This window comes from Macrobrachium nipponense, chromosome 12 (genome assembly GCF_015104395.2).
Source record: "Macrobrachium nipponense isolate FS-2020 chromosome 12, ASM1510439v2, whole genome shotgun sequence".
NCBI lineage: Eukaryota > Metazoa > Arthropoda > Malacostraca > Decapoda > Palaemonidae > Macrobrachium > Macrobrachium nipponense.
Window position 1 is genome coordinate 84,578,861 of NC_087205.1, and position 21,902 is coordinate 84,600,762.

The window sequence follows — 21,902 nt, forward strand, 5'->3', positions numbered from 1 at the left end:
GGTCAGATGCGACTTTTCGGTGTTGACCAACAGACCCAGAGACTTTGCTAGGGCTAGCGTAAACTGAAGGTCCTTCAGACACTTCTGCCTCGACGACGCTCTGATCAGCCAATCGTCGAGGTAGAGGGAAATCCTGATTCCTGACGAATGGAGCCACTTCGCTACATTCCTCATATCATTGTGAAACCATTGGGGCCGTGCTGAGACCGAAACAAAGGGCTCTGAACTGCCAAACCCTGTTGTCCAAGACGAATCTCAGGTACTTCCTTGAAAGAGGGTGGACTGGGACGTGGAAGTATGCGTCCTGCAGGTCTAGAGACACCATCCAGTCGCCAGGTCTCAATGATCCCAGCACCGACTGAGGCGTCTCCATTCTGAACTTTATCTTTTCTATAAAAAGATTTAGCCTGCTCACATCCAGGACCGGGCGCCAACCTGACGACTGCTTCGGCACTAGGAAAATCCTGTTGTAGAAGCCCGGTGACTCTAGGTCCAAGACTTGTTCCACCGCTCTTTTTTCGACCATCTGGTCTAAGAGATCGAAAAGAACACTTTTCTTCTCTCCCTGATAGGATGGAGAGAGGTCTCTGGGAGTTGAAGTCAAAGGAGGAGGATGAAGAAAAGGGATCTTGTACCCCCGTTCTACTATCTTGAGGGTCCAAGGATCCGCTCCTCTCTGCCTCCAAGACTCCGCAAAGAATTCCAGTCTGGCCCCGACTGGTGTCTGAAGGACGAGATCTTCATTTGCTGTTTTTCGGTTTGAATGAAGCTCTTCCTCTCGAAAAACCTCTCCCTCGAGGAGCTGCTCTCGAGGGGGGTGCCCCGCGAAAGGGTTTGACTTTCTTCGGGGGTTTGCTGAATGTTGACGTTGAAGGAACCGCTGGACGTCTTGAAGACTGAACCAAGAGGTCCTGGGTCGCCTTTTCTTGCAAACTCTGTGCAAGATCCTTTACCATAGCCTGGGGGAAGAGATGGTCCGAAAGAGGCGCAAAGAGCAATTCCGCTTTCTGAGCGGGAGATACCGACTTAGCAGTAAAATTGCACAGCAGTGCTCTTTTCTTCAGGAAGGCAGTTCCAAAATTCGAAACTAGCTCCTCCGAACCATCCCTGACGGCCTTGTCCATACATGACAACACGCTGGACAGCTCCCCCAGACTGAGAGAATCAGGACTTCTAGACTGAAGGTCCAAAACTCCCAGACACCAGTCTAGGAAATTAAAAACATTAAGGGTACGAAGAAGTCCCTTCAAGTGGTGGTCAGTCTCAACCGGAGTCCAGGTCACCTTAGCAGACGCTACGAGAGACCTCCTCTGGGCGTCCACTAAACTGGAGAAGTCACCCAACGCGGACGAAGGGACCTTTATCCCCACATCCTCCTTGGTCTCATACCAAAACTCCTCCTTTCCCGGCGAGTCTAGAGGGTGGATGGGCGAAAGTGGTCTTGCCCTGATCCTTCCTTCTGGACATAAAGTCTTGAAGTTTCTTAAACGCCCTCTTGGTCGACAGAGACGTCTTCATTTCGACGAATTCAGGGGTCTTTACGGTCTTGGACGACGAAAGTTGTGAGGGAGGAGACCTAGGGGCTGTCGCTGGAACTTGTCCCCGAATGCTGAACGTAACAGCCTAACAAGAACCTTGTAGTCCGAGACAGCTGAAGCTAACGGCTGTTCTTCCTCTACGGAACTCCCTGGACTACTAAGCTCCCCTTCCTCCCTAAGAGGAACTGGAGAACGCCTATCAGGAGAGGGAGTACGTCCCTTAGGCTCAATCCTGAATAAAGACTTCCGTTGGTTGGAAGTATCCACTACAGGTACGGAAGCAGCCGTACGTTGATCTTTAGATGCACGGACATCTTCCGAAAGAGAAGCATCCTTAAAGAAGCCACGTTAACTGTCTTAACAGAAGCTCCCCTACGAAAAGGAAGCGCGAGCTTCCTGACGAGCGGCGCCAAAAGCGTCCTGCTTAGACAAGGCGAGCGTCCTGCTTTGCAGTCTCCAAAGCGTCCTGCTTCGCTCGAAAAGCGTCCTGCTTCACACGGCGAGCGTCCTGCGGAGCGTCCTCAAAAGCGTCCTGTCTATAACCAGAAGCGTCCTGCTTCGCGCGCCGAGCGTCCTGCCGAGCGTCCTTAAAAGAGTCTTGAAGAGAGCTCAAAGCGTCCTGTCTAGAACGCCGAGCGTCCTGCCGAGCGTCGTCAACCGCTACTTTGCCGAAAGCCGCAAAGCGTTCCTGCTTCGAACGCCGAGCGTCCTGACGAGCGTCTTCTCCTGAGAGAGTAAAAGATCTGCTAGGAGAGCGAGAACGTTGACGATCCGGAGGCGGAGAGAGAGACGAGCGAGCAGAGAGAGAATGAGGCCGCTTCGTCCTCTTGACGGGCAGCCGAACGTCCTTCCTACGCTTAGGCTCGACTGCTGCTGGGCAAGTCCTCTGAGCCATCAGCGACGTATCTGGTCCTGAAGGGACACAAGGATATCCTTCGTAGGTGACGAAGGAGCAAAAGAAGGGGCAGGACTGAGACTGCGAGAAGGCGAGGGGCGAGGGGACGCCTCCCCCTTCCTTCTAGCAGGTTACAGCTATCTGCCTCTCAGGTGAACACGCCTGTGCGTGGAAACGAACGTCCTCAGTAGAAAGCCTTCCTCTCTTCTGAGGAGGAAAGGCGTCATAAGCGTCCTCTGACGAAAGAGGAGACATAGGACGTGAAGCGTCCTCAAAGCGAAAAGTCCTTTTCAACGGACGCGAGTCTCTCCGAGCGCTCCACACCCTTGACGCGGCGAGGACGATTCGGAGACGAAAAGCAATCTTTCAGGATACGCGCTCGTGCGCGCTCCTTGGGCAGCCTGGGATTTTAGCAACAAGGCCTGCCGAAGGGACGCCAGATCGGTGGGGAGCCCCCGTAACCCTCTTGCGGCTTTCGACATACCCACTCCCTGAGTCCTGGGAGTCCGATAGAGGTCTAGGCCTAGAGGCATTATGGGGCCGATCTGACGCCCCTCCACAACACTAGGGGCACTAACACAAACTTTCACTGGGCCCGGTTTCTAGGGCCAAAACTTTAGATTCGAGAGCACGAAATAGACTCTAGAATCAGAGAAAGGGTGTTACCTTCTCCAGACACAGCACTGGGGCCCGAAGGCACCAAAACAGGATTAGGTTGGGCAAAATCTACTGGTGTTAGAGGAGGAGAAATGTTACTATCCTTACCTTTAGTAGAGCTGCCCTTGGAGGAAGACCTCCTGACTCTATCGCGCTCTAATTTACGCCGATAGGTCTCATACATCCTCCATTTATCATCATCCAAATCCTTACATTCATTGCACCGATCATCAACCACGCAAACATGCCCCCTGCAATCCATACAAACTGTGTGAGGATCAACTGAAGGTTTAAGAAGCCTCACCTTACATTCACTCCTCACACACACTCTGAAACTTCCCGAACTTGATCCAGACATACTGAATCTAGAAAAGCCAATCCAAAATCAAAAACCAATCCACTATTCCGCGTGCCAATCCAACAATCCAGAAGTCGATACCAAAAGTCAATCCAGATAAAATTAAGCGAGATAAATGAAAAAATCCTAGACGGAGGTTACTGTAAACAGATGTTTGCAGCACCGGCGACAGAAAAAATATGAATAGAAAATGGGAATGGTTCCTGATATCCGCCGCCCAGCGGCGGGAATGGGTACTACCACCTGACCGCCCCCACTACGTGTGCCGCGAATTTTGAAATTCTGTCGGACGTCAGAAATACAGCTATATATATATCTGTCAGGTAAGTTTCATGAACAAACATTATGATAGCATAACAGTGCAGTGTAATATCATAACAGTAATGAAAATAAAGAATCAAAGTACAAATGTAAAAGGGAGGACGCTGATCTCATCACTAGTGGTAAAAGGCTCGCAGCGAAAGGGTTAAATGTAATAATACAAATCAAAAATTAGAACTCTGCTAGCAACATAGAAGATACCTCACAAATATAACTCTTACTGTTACTTGCCAACTAGCTCGCAATAGTTAACCATAAAAAGATACTAGAATTTTTCAAATAAATTCCTAAATCAGATCAGATGAAGAGAATTACTGAATAATCCACTATCATATAAGAGTACTGAAAGGGGAAAATTCCATAAGGCAAAAAATAAGCCTGAAGACTCTACCTTTCAATAATCACTTATGCTATATCAATTATTTTGATGAACAATGGAATAAACGTGAACGGCATTAGGTGATGATAAAAGTAACTGAAAGGAATGAATACAAATAAATTTACTATTCAAACTGACAAAGCAAAGCTGGTGGGGGGGGGAGTGGAGGCAATTACTGCACAAACATTTGCTGAGACATGGAAGCCAAAGAGAGAAACAGTTACTATCCATCAATGTATCACAGGCAAGCATGATCAACAACTCTTGGCTAATCTGGCTCTTTAGTCTAAAAGACATCAGAATTCACAAGCCTAAGGAAACTGTGACAGAGAATGAAAGTTTTATATAACTGATGGGTTCTGTATAAACAACACATAACCTTTAGAAACGAATTAATATAAGATGTATGATTCATTTTTAAAAAATACAATCAAAATGATAAAGATAGAAATATACCTGGGCATTTGTAAAACTACAGGTTCATCATCACTGGAGCTTATGTTCTTTGATATGGTATTGTCTTTCATATGCGAATCTAAATTTTTCTCACATACAAATGTGGGAATTACTTCTATAGGACTAGATGTCTCTTCTTTCATGGTATTATCCAAACATTCCAAGACCTTTTCCAAAGTGCACTCACTCCCAACAGCACCTTCTTTAACTTCGCTTAGAGCTTTAATATCTGCAGCCTGTTCTTCCAAAACACCTTTTAAAGAACGAGAGAAACACAAAGGTGCTTTTACAGTACAATCACCATTTGTTGGATCACTATGCCGCCTTCTGTGTGTCTTCGTAAAGATTTCCTTCCTTTCTTTTAATAATGAGCTATTACCACTCTTAGCACTTAATTTCAACTCACTTAAGGAGGGATATATAACATTTTCTCTTTCAAATGATGTTAAATCTAAAGCCGATTCACGACCCACATTTCTTGTCCTTACTATCTTCCTAACGTCTGATGGCGAAGGCAAACTTGTGATCTGTGTGTATACAGGTTCTACAGGCAGTGTCACTGCATTTTCTGAGGGCCGATTTGTTTGGTCAAGTTTGGCAAGATTGTCAAACTTTTCAAAACCTATCACTGGCGTATTATGTTGTCCCAAAGAAATCCAGCTTGGTTCTATACTGTCTGGTTGCAGGAGAGAACCTTTTGAATGCTTCTTCAATCCTTCAATTCTTTCATTATCTCCCAATAAAAACAAAACTTTGCCTCCTTCTTCTATTTCTGGTTTAATGTTCTTGGCTGGAATTATTCTACTAGAAGATTTCTTTTCACAAATTGTGTCACTTGAGCTTGGATTCACATGAACAATCCCATTAAGGTTTTGAGAATTATCAGAGACAGAGGTTGCTCTGAAAGAACAAGATGCACATATATCACCATTAAGAAAACCAGTATTAGAAGCGTCAGCCCTATTACTGTGTGCAGGATTAATTGTGCTATCCTTCATTGGCAACACTGTATCTTTGAAACCATTCTCATCAGGTACTAGAGATACTGCAATTGAAGGTAGCTGTGTTATTTGTTCATCAAAAGCTTTACATTCCTGAGACACATTGCACTTTGAAGGTCTGAAGAGCTTTTGTACCTTTTCACTAATGACATCAGGTTCTAAACTTACAGCACCAAATGTTTCTTTGTGGTCATCTAAATCATGTAATGATGGATACAAACGTTCTGAGAATGGCTCATGGAAAGTTTTCAACTGATGATTGCCACAATAAACAGGGTATGATTCATTAGGACTAGCTTCACAATCATCAACTAATAAAGCAAGATTAGTAGAAGTCTTACAAGTAGACAAGGACTTTTCCACATCAACTGAGGTCCCAGTTTCCCTTTTAATCTTGGTACTAAAAGTTTCTGCGCATTTCTCCCTATTTATTATAATTTCAACATCATCATTAAGCATCCACTTAGAAGAAGAAACCTCTTTGTCTTTTTTGTTTGATGAATGAGTTGGAGGCAAACTTTCTGCTTGTATTTTGCTTCCTCTCTCAACCACAGATCCTATTTGTTCATCACTTGCATTGAGGCCCTTAACTCCTGCAACCATTTCTGCTGTGCTATCACCACTGTTCGTCCGACATTCTAGTGGAGAGAACCTGCTATTTCGATTCTCCCTGTTTAACCTCCAACTACGTCTGATACTTGAGTCTCGGTGTAGTTTAGCAGATGAACTATGGCGAATTTGTGACTGGCCATCTTTCTGACCTCCTTCTACAATAGTCACAACAGAGGCAACAGAAGATGTGCGAGAAAAACATGGCTGCTGATGTTCTGGACTTGGACTTTCTCCAACTCTGTACGACTGCATATCTTGCTCTGTTATCTATAAAAAGAAAATAAGTGGTAAAAACATAAAATTTACAAACAACAAAGAATATTAATCACAATTTATGTACCAAACTAAAATGACAATTTGTCGAAAATTGCATTTTTCCTAACTATACAAACCTGAGGTCCTTTAACAATAGGAGTAGCTAGCGGCAGCTGGAACGGTCGTAAGCTTCGAACAAGGGGAGAACGGTAGTTACTGCTTGTCCGACAGCTCGCGCCGCGCGACTGGGAGGTAAACAAATCACTTTTGCTTTTGGCCCATGCAAAATACGCAGAGTGAGGGGTGGCATGAGGAGGGACTGTATGTAAAGGACCTCAGGTTTGTATAGTTAGGAAAAATGCAATTTTCGACAAATTGTCATTTGTTCCGATACGTAATACAAACCATCGGTCCTTTAACAATAGGAAGACTCACTTCTTGGTGGAGGAATCTGAGTCTTTTTGATGAACAGACTGGTGTTCGTCCATCCCTGGAATGCCTCCCTGGTCGTAAGAGCGAGGGAGGATCCAAGCCTCTGTCCGATTGATCGGGGTGTGCACCGCAGGATCAATGGTCAGACCTCTGGGCCGAGTACTAGAGAGAGGCAAGCGTATCTCTTCGTACCAGCAAGCAAGAACTTGTTCCTGTTTGCAAGAGGCAACATAAAGTATGGGTTGTCTCAAGCTGGCATCCACTTCCTCCCCCTTGTTTGGAGGAAGTTGGTGGATATACGCTCCTATCCCTAGTGAAAGGGATAGGATGGGGCTCTGTTGAGTAGCTCACCTGCATCTTGTCCTTATCCAGCAGGGTGACGACCGTGTCCCTCTAACCACAGGTAGAGGGGAAGAAAAAGATGGGAAGAGAGCCAGTCACACTCTCATTCACCATCCATTCTTACGGTCACACTAGGACTCGATGCTGTTCAGCCTTCGAGGGTCTGGGTTCGCTACACAACGTGTTGAGCCGCCACCACGGGTCCCAAGGAAAAGATCCAAGGACCTGTGGGCAATATCCCACGAATGGTAGAAGGAAGGGCATTTGGTGGTCTGGTTGGACCAAGACCCCTGCCTTCAGTAACCTGCGCAGGAGAAGTCATGCAGTTCCTCAGAGGAAAAGAAGGAAATAGTCGCATGACCTATCCCTCTTCTCTACTTCGGTGATGTCCAGTACCCATACTGGTCTGTCCGTTAGCAACGAAGTCTTCTCGCATCCTCCTATCCCCATGCAGCGAAGTTCCTCGGTAGTGGATAGGACCACCGACACTCCATGGTGGGTGTCAATGGTATGGGTACTGTGACAAGCTATTAAAACGAAGTAATGGTTGCTGTGTAACAACCGAACTAAGTCAACAGCGTAATTCGTAACTGACTCGGGCGCTCTGACAGCTGCCGACTGACTGCGTTCGGTAGGAGGCAAGTTGTCAAAGCATCCGAGTAAGTCACGTGACCTTCGCCTTTAAAGGGTTATGCCGAGAGACCAAACAAATGATGTATTTGTTTGTCACCAATGCCGGACAGCGAGGTGATGATTCTCTTAAGGCATGTACCCAACAGGCGAAAGTCAATTGCCTTCTAGAGACCGAGGTCCCTGAAGGTAAAACATCTCATGTTTGTTGAATCTCAGCTAAGGAGAAACAACACTATGTACCTTTGAAGACGAAGGTAGGTATTGAATGCAACCTACGTCTTCACATATGAATCGAGAGAAGGATCTCAAGATTCATAACCTGTGCTACAAATGACTGAAAACGCTACCCGCTATTTCATTGCTGTCCGGTGAAGTCGTAGTTGCAATGAAAAGCGGCGTTCTTCGGTAATGAAAACACAGGTGAAAGCCAGCCGCCTGAAGAACTGCTTCTCATGGGCTGAACATTTGGAGGTAGAGAGCTGTCAGGTCGGAGAGTATGGCGATGTCTTCTGACACATCTTGTAATTCGGGTTGAACAATGAACAATTGTACACCTACGATACGAGATATTTTGAAGACAAACTCAGATGTCTGCAAAATCATTCGCATTATCGCAGTGCGATGCAGCGGGAGACTTGTACAGACTTCTGTTACCGTGCGGTAAACAGAAAGATGAAAGAGTCCAAGAGATATCTCTGTTGAAAATTCTCGCAATGTCGAAGGCGATGGAATCCAGCGTCACCGCAGTAGATGGTCCTTCATTATTGCGAGAATCCCCGTTAATCAGAGACCTAAGTCCATGATTGTTAGGCAGAGATACGGTTCGGTAGTCAATCAAGCAGGGGAGAGAGAGACATACATGACCGTGAATCTCGGAGGCCCAGCTGATACTGAGCTGCTATGAGGCAGTTCAATACGCAGTGGTTGAGCCTGCTGACTCGTCATCCTGAGTTGCCAGGTAATCCATTATTCCACGAAGGAATGCGTTCGGCTAGAACTACCGAGCATAAAAGATATGCTCGGGCAATTATATTTAGGCGAAACGAATTTCGGTAAATATAAAAGTTGAAATGGTGTTGTCGTGACAAAACCATAAGTATATAAAATTGAAAAAAAAAATGAACTGCCACTCCTGGGGGGGGGGGGGGGAGGTTGCAGGCAACCCCGAGTTGCGTTCAATTAGAATACTTCTCGTCTAGTCGCAATCCGTAGAAAATAACTAGGGATATGCGCCTACCCCTCGACAAGTCAACTGCTTAGCAGAATCAGGTCGCGAGGTTAATATACGTAGTATATTTGTAGGATTCTGAACACGATCTCCATCCTAAATTCTTTCCTTCAAGAAAACAAAATAAGGATTGGAGATCGACCACTTCGTTCTCTATCAAAGAGAGTGAAGGAGAAGTCTTCCTCGAAGGAAAGCTTCAATGGTGAACAGAATACTAAGACGATAGTTCAAGCCAACTGGATATTCCCGTCCGATCTCCTCTATTCCAGGTTTGGTCGCCTACTGTGAGATAGTTTCTTTCAGCAGCAGTCTTCTTCACAATGCTAGAAATTCCAGGAATTCGAGCATAGGCGAGGTTCCCGATTATCGTGTAACATATCGGGGATTCTCGTCTCGCTCACTTTGGACCGTGGTCTCGCGTAAGTGTTTGAAGATCGTAAAAAACTCGAACACTCTGAATGCGCTAGAAATTCCGTTAGAATTCTAAGCAGTCTGCGAAACCCCCACCGAATTCGTCAAACGATATCGGCTGGTGGTCCTCTCGATTCCCGTAGAAATCGAGAATGGAGCAGGATTCCTCCTCAACGACCGGGGCTTACGTCAGGTAGGACCCGAAGGTCCCCCCGGTAGCGCAGTCCCGAACGTGGGATCCTACAAAGAAATCTCTGTAGGATCCTTCCCCTTTCCCTCGTAGCCGTAAGGAGAGATGGAATGGGGAAGGAATTGGATACTCGCTCGCCTTCCCAGTGGAACTAGCAAGTTGGAGAAGAGTAGGAGCAGCCATCGCCTTGCGGCGATGGCCTCTCAGAGTCTGGGAAAACGTATCGTCAGGAGAAAACGTTTTCCCTGCGGAGGGTTACGAACTCTCACTGTAGGTAAGGGGTCTGCCGCCACTGTGAACGTCGTCTGGGTGGGGCTGATCGACACCTGACAGGAGAGAGCCGATACCGTCCTGCGACTCATTCCAGTCCTCGTCGAGGTCGAAACCTCTCAGGAGGACCGAAGGAGTATTTAAATACGGTGTCCGAAGACACGTAGAAAACGCCGCTGTCGCAGTAAGAGGAGGTGGAGTAGCTTGATCGACCGGCCAGAACTAGAGAGCCTTCTTGTCCGGAGACGAGACACTGGTTCGAGACAGAATCGGCAAGCTCCGATCGCGGCAGACCCACCATCGGTTTGGGTTCCCTCTCGGGCCCCAAAACGACTCGAGCAGAGACGTGGGCTCTGCTGGTGGGAGCGGCAATCCTTCCAGCAGGGTCATTATGCTGACGAATCAGCTTAATGACTTCTGCAAATTCCTCTGTATCTCGGGAGTAACCGCGTCTTGCGGAGTAGGACCGTCCAGGTCCCTCCAACAAGAACAGATCCCTAGATACTCCTCCTTCAGAAGGAGGAAGAGCGGCAGACCCCTGACGGTCGCCTCCAGCTAATTGCGCGTATGTCCTGGTCGGTCCTAGAACCGTGCCTGGTCCATACGGCGTCATAGCGGGGTCGCGAGCGGCGCACCTCCTCTCGCGATCACTCTAGTCCTCGCTCCTCCCGGCGTAGCCCGAGGAGGTTGAAGGTACAGGAGAGGCAGACCTGACGCTGCCCCCCTAGCTCGCTGGCAGGACAGCGTGCTTGGAGGGCTGCTGCTACGGTCAACAACCGCGTGGCGATCGAGCGCATTGACCTGCCTAGCCTTGCCGCTCGCCTGAGGCGAGAGGCTTTGCTGAGAAAACGTCGACGTCTGATCTCTAGCGTCAGGCGGCTGTTGCTGGTTACCGTCTCCGCCCGGTCCCGATGGGACGGCGTCAGGTGACCTGCTAGGCTCGCTGTCACGGTGAGACCGGCGAGCGTCCTCGTTTTGGGCGCGTCGAGCCGCTGGTACCAGCCGTGGCTGGTACCGACGGCCGCGGGGACCCCTTCCTCGCCTCAACCCGTTATGGGAGAGGCAGACCTGACCGCTCCCCCCTCGCTCGCTGGCAGGACCAGCGTGCGTGGAGGGCTGCTGCTGATCGTCAACCCGCTCCCTTTTTTTCGGTGACGGTCGAGCAGCAGGCCTAGCCTTACCGCTCGCCTGGGGCGATTGGCTCGGCTGAGAACGTCGAGACCGATCTCTAGCGTCAGGCGAGCTGCCGCTGGTCACCGTCTCCGCCCGGTCCCATCGGGAGCGGCGGACGGGTGACCTGCTAGGCTCTGTGTCGCGTCGAGACCGGCCAGCGTCCTCTCGGCGCGTCGAGTCGCTGGTACCAGCCGTGGCTGGTACCGGGGCGGCCGCGGGGACTCCTTCCTCGCCTCAACCCGTGGCTGATTCAGCGACCGTCAGTTTAGCCCGAGCAGCCAGTTTTGATCGCTGCGAGTAGCGTCCACTTGGCCTGGCGAGAGTCGTGTGCACGACTCTCGCCAGTCTTCTGCTCCGCGCCGCTGTCTTGACGGCGAGCGAGCTCGGGCGTCAAAACTTTGGCTGGACGGTCTTCTTGGAAGAGCGTCCACTCGGTGCTTCTCGCGAACGAGAAGCGGCCGAGACGGAACCTGGTTTAGCGGCAGACCCGCTAGCACCAGGTGACGCACCAGCCGAGGCTGGTGCCCTCTGGTCCCCGTCGACTTCTTCTTTGCAGAAGAAGCGACGGGCCCCGTTCCCGAAGGAACAGGAGGACCAGCAGAAGAGCTCCCCAGCTCGCCTGAGCGAGCCGGGCCCTTAGAAGATCCCGAAGGAGTCTTCTTAGGGGGGAAGGAGGCAACCTTCTTCTTCTTCGGCTGTTTGGCCTTAGAAGTCGAAGGGGAAGGCTCTTCCTCTTCTTCTTCGCCAGGCTCCGCAGGACAGACGTCAGGTCTTCCATCCAGGAGGGAGTCGGGGCAGTTGCCGAAGCAACAGGGCCCGACTGCACCTGTCCGGAAAGACCTGAGACTGTGAAAGCATCACCAACAGCAGGAACAACAGGAACAGGTCCAGGAACAGCAGGAACATCTGAAAGTGAATGAGCAGCAGGCACCTGATCTGAAAGGGAATGAACGGCTGGGACCGCAACAGGTACGGCAGGCACGGCAGGTACCACAGGAGAGACAGGCGTCCTGTCGGCAGCTACCGTCATCCTCGGCACTGGCGGCAGGTCCAGGGGGGTACTCTTTGGGCAGCGGCAGTCCGGGGTCGGCAATACAAAGAACCCAGGTGGCGGTGGCACCGTCCTGATTGGCACGGCAGGAATTGGTTCTGGATTGCAGCCGTGGGTGTTACCGACATGACATGTGGTGTGTACACCAGGTGCGGTGACATCTCATATGCTGGTGTCGAGATTGTGGTTGTTGTAGTGGTTACCGTATCATTAGTGACCACTGCCGACCCCCGCCAACCGCTGAATCAACCCCTGCAGTCCCAGCGACTACCCACACCTGCCCAGGTCGTCCCGCTGATGGCAAACCTGCGGAAGCAACAGTCGGGTTAATTAGAGGGGCTTCCTCGCGCCTGGGGGGAGAGAACCCCACCCAGAGCGGACGGAAGACCCCGAGTACAACTGGACGTCCGTTACCAAAGGAGTCACTGGACTTCCGATGACTTCTTGTGTCCTCGTACAGCACCCACTGCGCCTCTGACGAATGCATACACGTTACACAGGGCTCGTTGCGGGAGCACTCTCGCCCCCAAGACAACGAGTACAACCTCGTGAGGATCTACATCTACATCCAAGGTCGTCTCCCACGGATGTAGCACCTGCGGTAACATAGATAGATTAGTAAGAGGGTTCCCTCACGCACGGGGGGAAGACATGCCCCACCCCGAACGCAAGGAAGACCCAAATACAAAATACAATGAAGAAGCTGAGCGGGGGGCAGGAAGGAAGACGAAGAATCGGCTACCAACTTCCTGCAGACCTTCGCTTCCCCCACCCCCGCCACAGCAGTGAAAAGTAATATGAAAATGAAACAGAATACTGCCCTTGCGATTCACTTCATAGAACTTAAAGGAGAAAAGATCAATTCCCGGGTAAGAACGGAAACTTGATCCAATAATATGATGCTATCATAAAAATATATGAAAATGAAACAGAATACTGCACTTGCGATTTCATTTCACATATAAAAAATAAGGATCAATTCCCGGGTAAGAACGAAAATTGATCCAGATTAATTCATGCAATCAATAAATGAAAATGAAAAGAATATTGCAATTGCGAATCCACTTTCATTGCATTCTATTATACAAAATTAAAGTTCGTGCCGAGCGCAATCACACTCTCGGTAACGAACGCACAGGGCAAAAATATAATAAAAAAGTACTTACATTTTTCAATTACCCTTTCGCCCAAATACATGACTCGGCGCGTAGCGCGCCCGCCCTCGGCCACCGAGACATAATTCAAGGGTTCATAATTAAGTAATGAAAATGAAAACAGTGTACTTACAGTTTCATTTTCAAGTCAAAAACAAACATTAGTAGAAAACACAATATAAACAAGCATACGACGATGAAGCGGGCAGAGAGCGATGACGAACACGTCCTTCACACCCGCGGCCGAAAGCAAAAGTGATTTGTTTACCTCCCAGTCGCGCGGCGCGCGACTGTCGGACAAGCAGTTAACTACCGTTCTCCCCTTGTTCGAAGCTTACGACCGTTCCAGCTGCCGCTAGCTACTTCCTATTGTTAAAGGACCGATGGTTGTATTACGTATCGGACAAATATTAGTATTATGCAACTTTTACATGTAAAGAAAAAAAGTTTAGTTCACCACATACAATCTCTAACAATCATGAAAATGGACTCACCCATTCACTTAAAAAGCCTTCAGCAGTTATACTGTCACCTCAACTTAACAGACAACTAAGGGGTTTGCCCCTTCTAGTAAGTAAGTATTAGACTGACATACAACTCAGATGATGAGAGTACCCTAAGGCTGACTTGCACAGCTTAAAGCTTAGGGCAATGCCATATGTAAAGTACTTAATAGCCTATCCTCTAACCAGTATTTTGTAATTATCATTCAATTTAAAATACTGATGTATTTATCATTCAATTCAGTGATATATCTTACTAAATGAATTGCAAAGACATTTTTACAATACTAAAATAATGTTCTGTATATACTTATCAAGTAATTACGTAGCTGAAAGTTTCTACTTATGGCAGTCTAAAAATTCAAACTTTGCAGGCAGTAGCACTAATTAACTGTTTAAGTGAAGGTAACCAGCCCCACCCACTTTCTGGGTACCAGGAAGAACAACTAGGCAGAGAGCATCAATTTGTTTGCGCCCTTTATGTCCAAGTTAGGGGAGGGAGGACTCTGATCATGTAATTACTTAGTAAGCATATACAAAACTTTATTATGAAAATGTTATTTTTGTATAAGAAACTTATCCAGTAATTGCATGGTTGATTCCACATTGAGGGGAGGTGGGATCTGTGGACATACTCTACTCCAAAACATTAAATTAGATAATGATTTTGAACTAGAATAGTTGCTAGGATTTAGAAAATGCTTGTTGTTTCCTTACCTGCCAAGGGAGAAACCACAGAAAAATACTGCCTCTGGTCGATTGTTCCTCTTGACCTGCAGTGGGAGTGGCTGCATAGCCCAGAGTCGCCCCTACATAAGTGGGAACTTTGCAGCAAAGTAAAAATAAAATTCCCTTGCCCTGAGTAGAGACCAGATAAAAATTCACAAGGCTGTTACCTACACTGTAAAAAACACAGCTACCCAACCACTCAGAACTGGTGGTTACTCCAGGTACCATGTACCCCAAGGCTTCCCATAACTCAACACCTATTACAAGGCAAAGAATAGTAGAGGAACAGAGGACCCCCTATGCTTCCTCTCCCAACACCATGCCAGTCACAGTTAAAGGTCCCAAAGCACTGCAATTTCCATACATAGTCTCCATGTTCTTGAGATAGTGTGAATTGCAAAAACTAATTGCATCTTCAGAAGACTGACTGAAGAATAATCAACAAAGACATTATGCCTGAAGGCGAGAGAGGTAGCAACTGCCTGGACCTCATGAGCATTTACTTTAAAAGTCGGTAAGACTTCATCTCCAACCTAAGAGTAGGATTCAGAAAAAAGGAAAGAGCGTTTTTGAAGAAAGGGTGAAGAAAGGGTGCGAAGGGTTCTTTACCAAGCACCATAGGTTGTCTGAAGGTCCTCTGATTTTCTCCATCCTATGGAGATGATATCTGATAGGCCTTACCAGGCAGAGAAGTCTTTCCTATTCTTCTGGTCACAGGAGGTCTGTTAAATTGTTAACTGTGAAACCCAAGCGAGAGGGAACAAACTGCATTTCCCTGAGAGAAACCCACTCTCTTATTGATTGTTTCTAGCTCACTTACAAGTTTGGCAATGGCCAAAGCTACTAGGAAAATGGTTTTATTTTGTGAGATTTTTCAAAGAGGCAGTCCTAAGTGGTTCGTAGGAGGGACCTGTGAGCCATTTCAAAACGACGCTCAAATTCCAGGGGACAGAGTTAGATTTCTTTTGCTTGACAGTTTCGAGTGACTTGATGAGATTATTTAGGTCCTGATTAGAGGACAAATCTAGACCTCAGTGTTAAAAGACAGAGCTGAGTATTAATCTGTATCCCTTAATGGTGGATGTAGCAAGTTTCCTGGCATTCCTCAGATAGAGTAGAAACTCAGCTATTTGACTTGCAGATATCTCAGATGATATGTTATGGCAGCTGCACCATCTTCTCAAAACCGCCCATTTGAACTCAGAGAGTTTGCTCGAAGGAGGTTGCTTGCATCCAGCAATAGCTTCTACGGCCAATTTAAAAAAAAACCCTTAGCCCTGATGAGGCGCATGACAGTCTGAAGCCTGCCAGAACCAGAGTGGACAATCCTTGGAGGAATCTGGAGATGAGGGGCTGTTTGAGCAGCGACTGTTTTTGTGGCAGGAGCCTCGAGAAGTCCACCACCTGGTTTAGGATATCTGGGAACCATTCTTTCCTTGGCCAAAACAGTGCCACTAAAGTCATGGAAATATCTTGATGATAATCAACTTGTTGATCACCCACCCTGATCATACTGGAGGGATGGAAGGCATATACTTCCTGACCTGTCCAATCCAGAAGCATAGTATCCATCGACCACGGGAGAGGATCAGGGACAGGGGAGCAGCAGAGAGGAAGATGGTGATTCATCTAAGTTGCAAATAGATCTATGGAGGGTGCGCCCTACAGCCTCCATAGATCCTTGCTGACTAGAGGGTCCAGGGTCCATTTGGTTGGCAGGACATGACTGAGGCAACTCAGTCCATCTGCCTACAAATTTAGTTTCCCAAGAACGAAGCGAGTCATAAGTGATACCTGGTTCAGTCCTGCCCACAGAAGGAGCTCTCTCACAATCTCATAAAGAGAGTAAGTGGGTGCCTCCCTGTTACTGAATTTAGGAAAGAGCTTGGCACAATGTCAGCATGGACGACTACTGTCTTGCCACAAACGAGGACTGAGAAGGTTTGTAGCCCCAAATGAATGGCCTTCAGTTCCTTTATGTTGTTGTGGGTGTTCCTTGGCTCTTCTGACCATATCCCCGACACCTCTTGTTTCCCTAGAAGAGCTCCCCAACCCAGATCTAGGCATCGGAGTACAAGTCTAGCTTGGGGTTCAATGGTAGAAGGGATTTCCCTTCCTGAAGTCTTATTTCACACAACCACCAACAAAGGTCCTGTTTGATCTCTTTTTAACCGCAAAGTTGAAGGAGTCCGGTTGGGACTCCTTGCTCCAGTTTGCCTTTAGAAAAAATTGCAGCGGTCTCAAGCGCAATCTTCCCAATCTCACGAATTGTTCCACATAGGCCAGGGTTCCTAAAGACTCATCCACTGTGTGGCTAAGCAAGACTGGAGAGACAAAAATTCTTGGACTGTTTGAAGGCAGGATGCAACTCTTCAGGGAGACAGAGAAGCCTGAAAAACTTGAGTCCAGAATCATTCCTAAATATAGAATCTTTTGTGTAGGAGTCATCTGAGATTTCTTATCATTGATTAAAATCCCCAATTTCCTTGCCAGGCAAAGCAATATTTCCAAGTCCTTGCATTTCTCTTTCAATGGAGATCGAAGAAGCCAGGCATCTACGTACTCATAAGTTTATGAAACTTCATCTTTAGAATGAAGTGATTGAGGGCACTGACATCCAGTATCAGTCTCCAGCCCCAAGAAGACTTGGGGACCACAAAGAGTCAGTTGTAAAACCCTTCAGACTCTGTATGTATTCTTAACAATGTCCACTGCTCTCTTGTGAAAGAGAAATGCTATCTCAAGAAAGAACTATAAACTTTTCTGCGTCTGCCAAGTACGCTGGCAAAACAATGGGCGATTTGGAAAAAGGTGGCCTCTTTTTGAAAAGATTGGAGTAACCTTCTCTCAGTACCTGAATTACCCACGGTTCCACACCCCTGGGGCTCCATCTCAGTCTGGCCGCTACCAGTGTGAAAGACAAAAAGCTTGGGAGGCAAGGAGGGACAATCTGGAAAAGAAACAGGAGACTGTCCTGAAACAAACAAGGAGAACGATTCTAAGAAGCAGAAGGTGGAACAGCAATACAACAGGAGGGTTGAGGACTGAAACTAGTGTCCTTAGTCCTTTTAGTTGGAGGCAAAGAGCTGTCCACACCAGAAGAGTGCCTCTTGAGAGGACGCAAAGAGGCCTGGTAGCAGAGTTGGCACTTCGTGCTCAGACTATAGTTTTCCAATTCCAATGAAAGATGACATGCACTTAAAGACACGCCTTTGCAATGGTGCTTTGTTGAAGCCTGGGAATGCGCAACAGGTTCAACAGAATGGGGGCGACTGCCTGTGGACAAACTCCAATGACCTCCCTTGGACATTCAATATGTCTTCTCCCCAGTGCAGGGGAGCAGAAAAGGGACCTTCGTCTGGGAGTGTGATGGGACAGACAGCTGCCTCATCAACACTAACACTGGGTACAACACTAACACTTGACACTAGATTTTTTAACAAAAGCACTGAACGAAGAACCAAAATCCATTACTGCTTGGGCCAAAAAATCTAACTTACGATCAAACCTCGATTCAAGGTCAGCAGTGCCATTAGGATCTAAGCATGGAAACCTGGAACAGGTGTTAATTGTAAAAGTGTAGGTGGACTATGGCTAGGAGAAACAGGACGGTGCGGAGAAGAAAAAGCACTAGGTTCTATATTGCTTGTTCCTTGACTACAATCTAAATTAGTCTTACTTTTGGCGCTAATAGCTGTTTTCCTCTTTCTGTCTCTATCAATTTTTTACAAATGAGAATCTAATACCTTCCACTTTTTCTTGTTCCAGTTCTAGCATTCTGGAGAAGTGTAATTATTATTATTAATAGGTGTTAGTTTTTCCAGACCTCTGAGTCTCAAGTAGACTCTTCTCGGGCTGGTAGAGGGAGGAGAAGTGTAAACTTTATGGCAATCCTGCCCCTTACACTTGACACCAATGAGTGTGAGAATCATAGCAAGACAAAGATAATTTTGTCTTAGACCCCCAAGAGCAAAACCTAACACTCAAAGCACTAGAGTCAGACATATCAAAAGCTAATGTTAAAGCTAACCAAACAAGCTACAACAAAATTAGGGTACTTCACCAACATGAAGCAAAAAACCATAAAAAAAAGATAGAGTAGACTGCAGGCAAAACCACGATGTTGGTAGGGAGCCAGCAGCAAACACATTGAAGCTCGGCCTACTTGTTCCTCCCAGTACCTGGAAAGCAGGCAGGGCGGGTTACTTACACTTACACAGTTAATTAGCACTACCACAAAGTTTGAGTTTTTAGACTGCGGTAGGTAGAAACTTTTAGCTATGTAATTACTTGGTAAGTTTCTTGTATAAAAACATGTGTACATACCTGTAACTACTTATGCTTATAAAGTAAATATAAAAAATGTTAAAAACTATATCTTTTTAAATAGTAACCTTAAAGTCTTTACTATATTACTGTACAATAAAGTAACGTATGTACTGCAATGTCAATAAAAATATGTACGAGAGAGAGAGAGAGAGAGAGAGAGAGAGAGAGAGAGAGAGAGAGAGAGAGAGAGAGAGAGAGAGAGAGAGAGAGAGTATGTATTTATTTATAATGCAATGCACAAAGAGGAAAACATTGGTCACATGTGCGTGTGCTTGTTTACCTCTAAGGCAAAGCCAAGAAAACATCAGTCAAGAATGAGTACGTTCATTCATTCAATCACCATCCACTCTTAAAGGCACAAACAGAAAAGCCTTGGTCACATGCAGACATTCATTAGTTCACTGTCTGATATCTCTGGCTTACTAGTATATTATCTGCTAATGATGTGAGGTGTTCCACTTAGGTATGCTCAGTCCTCCATCCAATAATACTATCGTACTTACCAGATTTCTCCGGTAAGTAGAAAATATTTTCAAAATATTCATTGGGCTCAGGCAAGTCCACTGAGTAATGAAATCCATTAACCTGAGGTCCATTAAGTTAATGTGTTGCTATAGGAAATATGAAAAAAAGGCAAAAATTTTAACCATTAACAATATACTGAAAATACTGCTTACCTGAGAACAGCGAATGACATACGAGAGTATTGTGAGCAGTTGGGTGAGAAGTGCAGAGTTAGACCCAACTAGAATGGTTCTGGCTGCTTTAGGTGGATAGCCAACAGCACCACTTAACTCACATAACTGAGCCCATACTGCACTATATGGATGAGACTCATTTAAACGTTCCACCTACACAAAAAAGACATGCACAATATCAGTAGTAAATCTCAACTTTATTATAAAAACCAATACATCACACAAAAAGAAGAGGAAGGCATTGAAGTGCAGGAGTACTGAGTTTCTTCACTAAGTATCGACAGTACCTCCTTTACAACCACAAAGGTTGCATTTCTGAACCCCTTATGCTATATATGTTGAAAATTTACATTCCATGAACAAGCCTGAAGTAAATTAATCAATATGCACATCATTATGAAAACGCTTGTAACTATGGTAGTAGATGCTAGGTGTAACTTGTGAAATGAAATTTTTTAATAAATTTGTATTTTTCATAACTAACAAACCTTCGGTCTTAACATTTAGATAAATCTTCTAGCCCCAGCTGGAAAACCGGTAACATCAATACAAAACGTGTACGCAAGGAACAATTGGCACAGGCATGGATGTGTAAAAAAAAAAAAAAAAAAAGCCAACTGATGTTCATGAAGTACAATTTAGCAGAATTAGGGCATTTCACTGCAACCATCACACTGTGGCCATTTTGTCACAGGTCCATTTAGTCGTAAAACAGTTTTGCCACCACAGATATACCCATCAATTTCATATTTCAGCTTTTACAGAGCAAAATAAAGGGAAGACCAAAACTACCATCAAAATATTGTTTTACTTATCATCAATGAATACATTATAAAATTAAAAAAAATTATTTTATTCAAATTTTAAAAGTTAAACTTTAAAAATAATTTTAAAAATGATACTCAATCAGAATTATCAGCAATACCTCATTAATACTCAATGCAATCTCTCTTTAAATCCTCTAATGATTCTTAGTATTCGAGCGTCTGCCTCTGTATTTCCTGAGCTTTTGTGTATTGCTATGCCCTACTACAAGTTGCTCATAGTAAATGTCCCTTCCTCTCTGAACTTTTTGCAAACAGTCAATAAATTTCCAAATTACTGGGTGTTCTATGACAAGTTTGCATAGAAACTTCCTGCTTAAAGTTCTGTCATATAGATTCCACATTCCAATCTAATAGTGGCTCATATCTACCATTTACCCTCTCTAATCTTCTGCCTACGTAGTTATTCTCAAACTAGTCCAGTAGTGTGCAGTTCGTCAGGAAGCTCAGCCGCATCAAATGAATATAAAATACATGTAAATCCTTTGCCCTGAATGCTCTGACAGCAAGCAAAAGAGTTAAGTGTCTGAAGTACTCTTGCCTTTGTAACAGGTTGCATTAAAATGATATTGTTATAATACAATAAAGTTTCATACATACTTACCTGGCAGATATATACATAGCTAAGACTCCGTCGTCCCCGACAGAAATTCAAATTTCGCGCCACTCGCTACAGGTAGGTCAGGTGATCTACCGGCCTGCCCTGGGCGGCAGGACTAGGAACCATTCCCGTTTTCTACTCATATATTTTCTCTTCCCCCTGTCTCCTTGCGGGGAGGCTGGGTGGGCCCTAATCGTATATATCTGCCAGGTAAGTATGTATGAAACTTATTATTGTATTATAAAAAATAATCATTTTCATACAATCAACTTACCTGGTCAGATATATACATAGCTGATTGGCACCCTTCGGTGGAGGGTAAGAGACAGCTACTTCTGGAATAGACAGGTAAACAACATATGTTGTAGGTATAAATAAAAAACCTTGGTTCCTAACTGATAGGTGGTAGACTTCGTGGGTGTTTGCCCCGTAGTCTGCATCACCTCAAGAAACTTTAGCGAGATATGTGATCTATGGCCAAGAATTCTTGTGGTTCTGCCGAAGGGGTCTTATCCCCACTTACTCGGCAGAGACCTGAAAGGACTTTGTCAATGGGTGCTGATCCACTTACATGACAACACACCTTCTTCCTATTAAGGAGGCACACAACCAATCCTGACCCCCTGATCCATAACCACCATGTTAGTATTAAAAATTGCTCCGAGTTATCCCCAAACTCTTCGCAACAACCATAACTCAAACCAAATTGCACACGCACACAAAATAATTTTTTCAAAACAAAAAAAAATTTATGATACTCATCTAACTAAAGATATCACAAGAGTTTCCTTACTGAACGAAAGTGGCTGGCCAAGCCTGTGCGGCATCCTGCACTTGTTCAGCAAAGTCTAGAACATAATCT

The 21,902-nt window shown here is 45.9% G+C and overlaps 1 protein-coding gene across 1 annotated transcript in view; it reads right to left on the reverse strand.

Moving 5' to 3' along the window:
* The window catches only part of LOC135224626 (uncharacterized), an 80,651-nt gene that overhangs the window by 29,600 nt on the left and 29,149 nt on the right, over positions 1-21,902 (reverse strand). Inside the window, exons 9-10 of the mRNA XM_064263818.1 lie at positions 19,595-19,768; positions 4,605-6,484 (exon numbers count right to left, since the gene is read on the reverse strand). Coding sequence (XP_064119888.1) covers positions 4,605-6,484; positions 19,595-19,768 — 2,054 coding nt within the window. The remainder of the gene's footprint in view (positions 1-4,604; positions 6,485-19,594; positions 19,769-21,902) is intronic.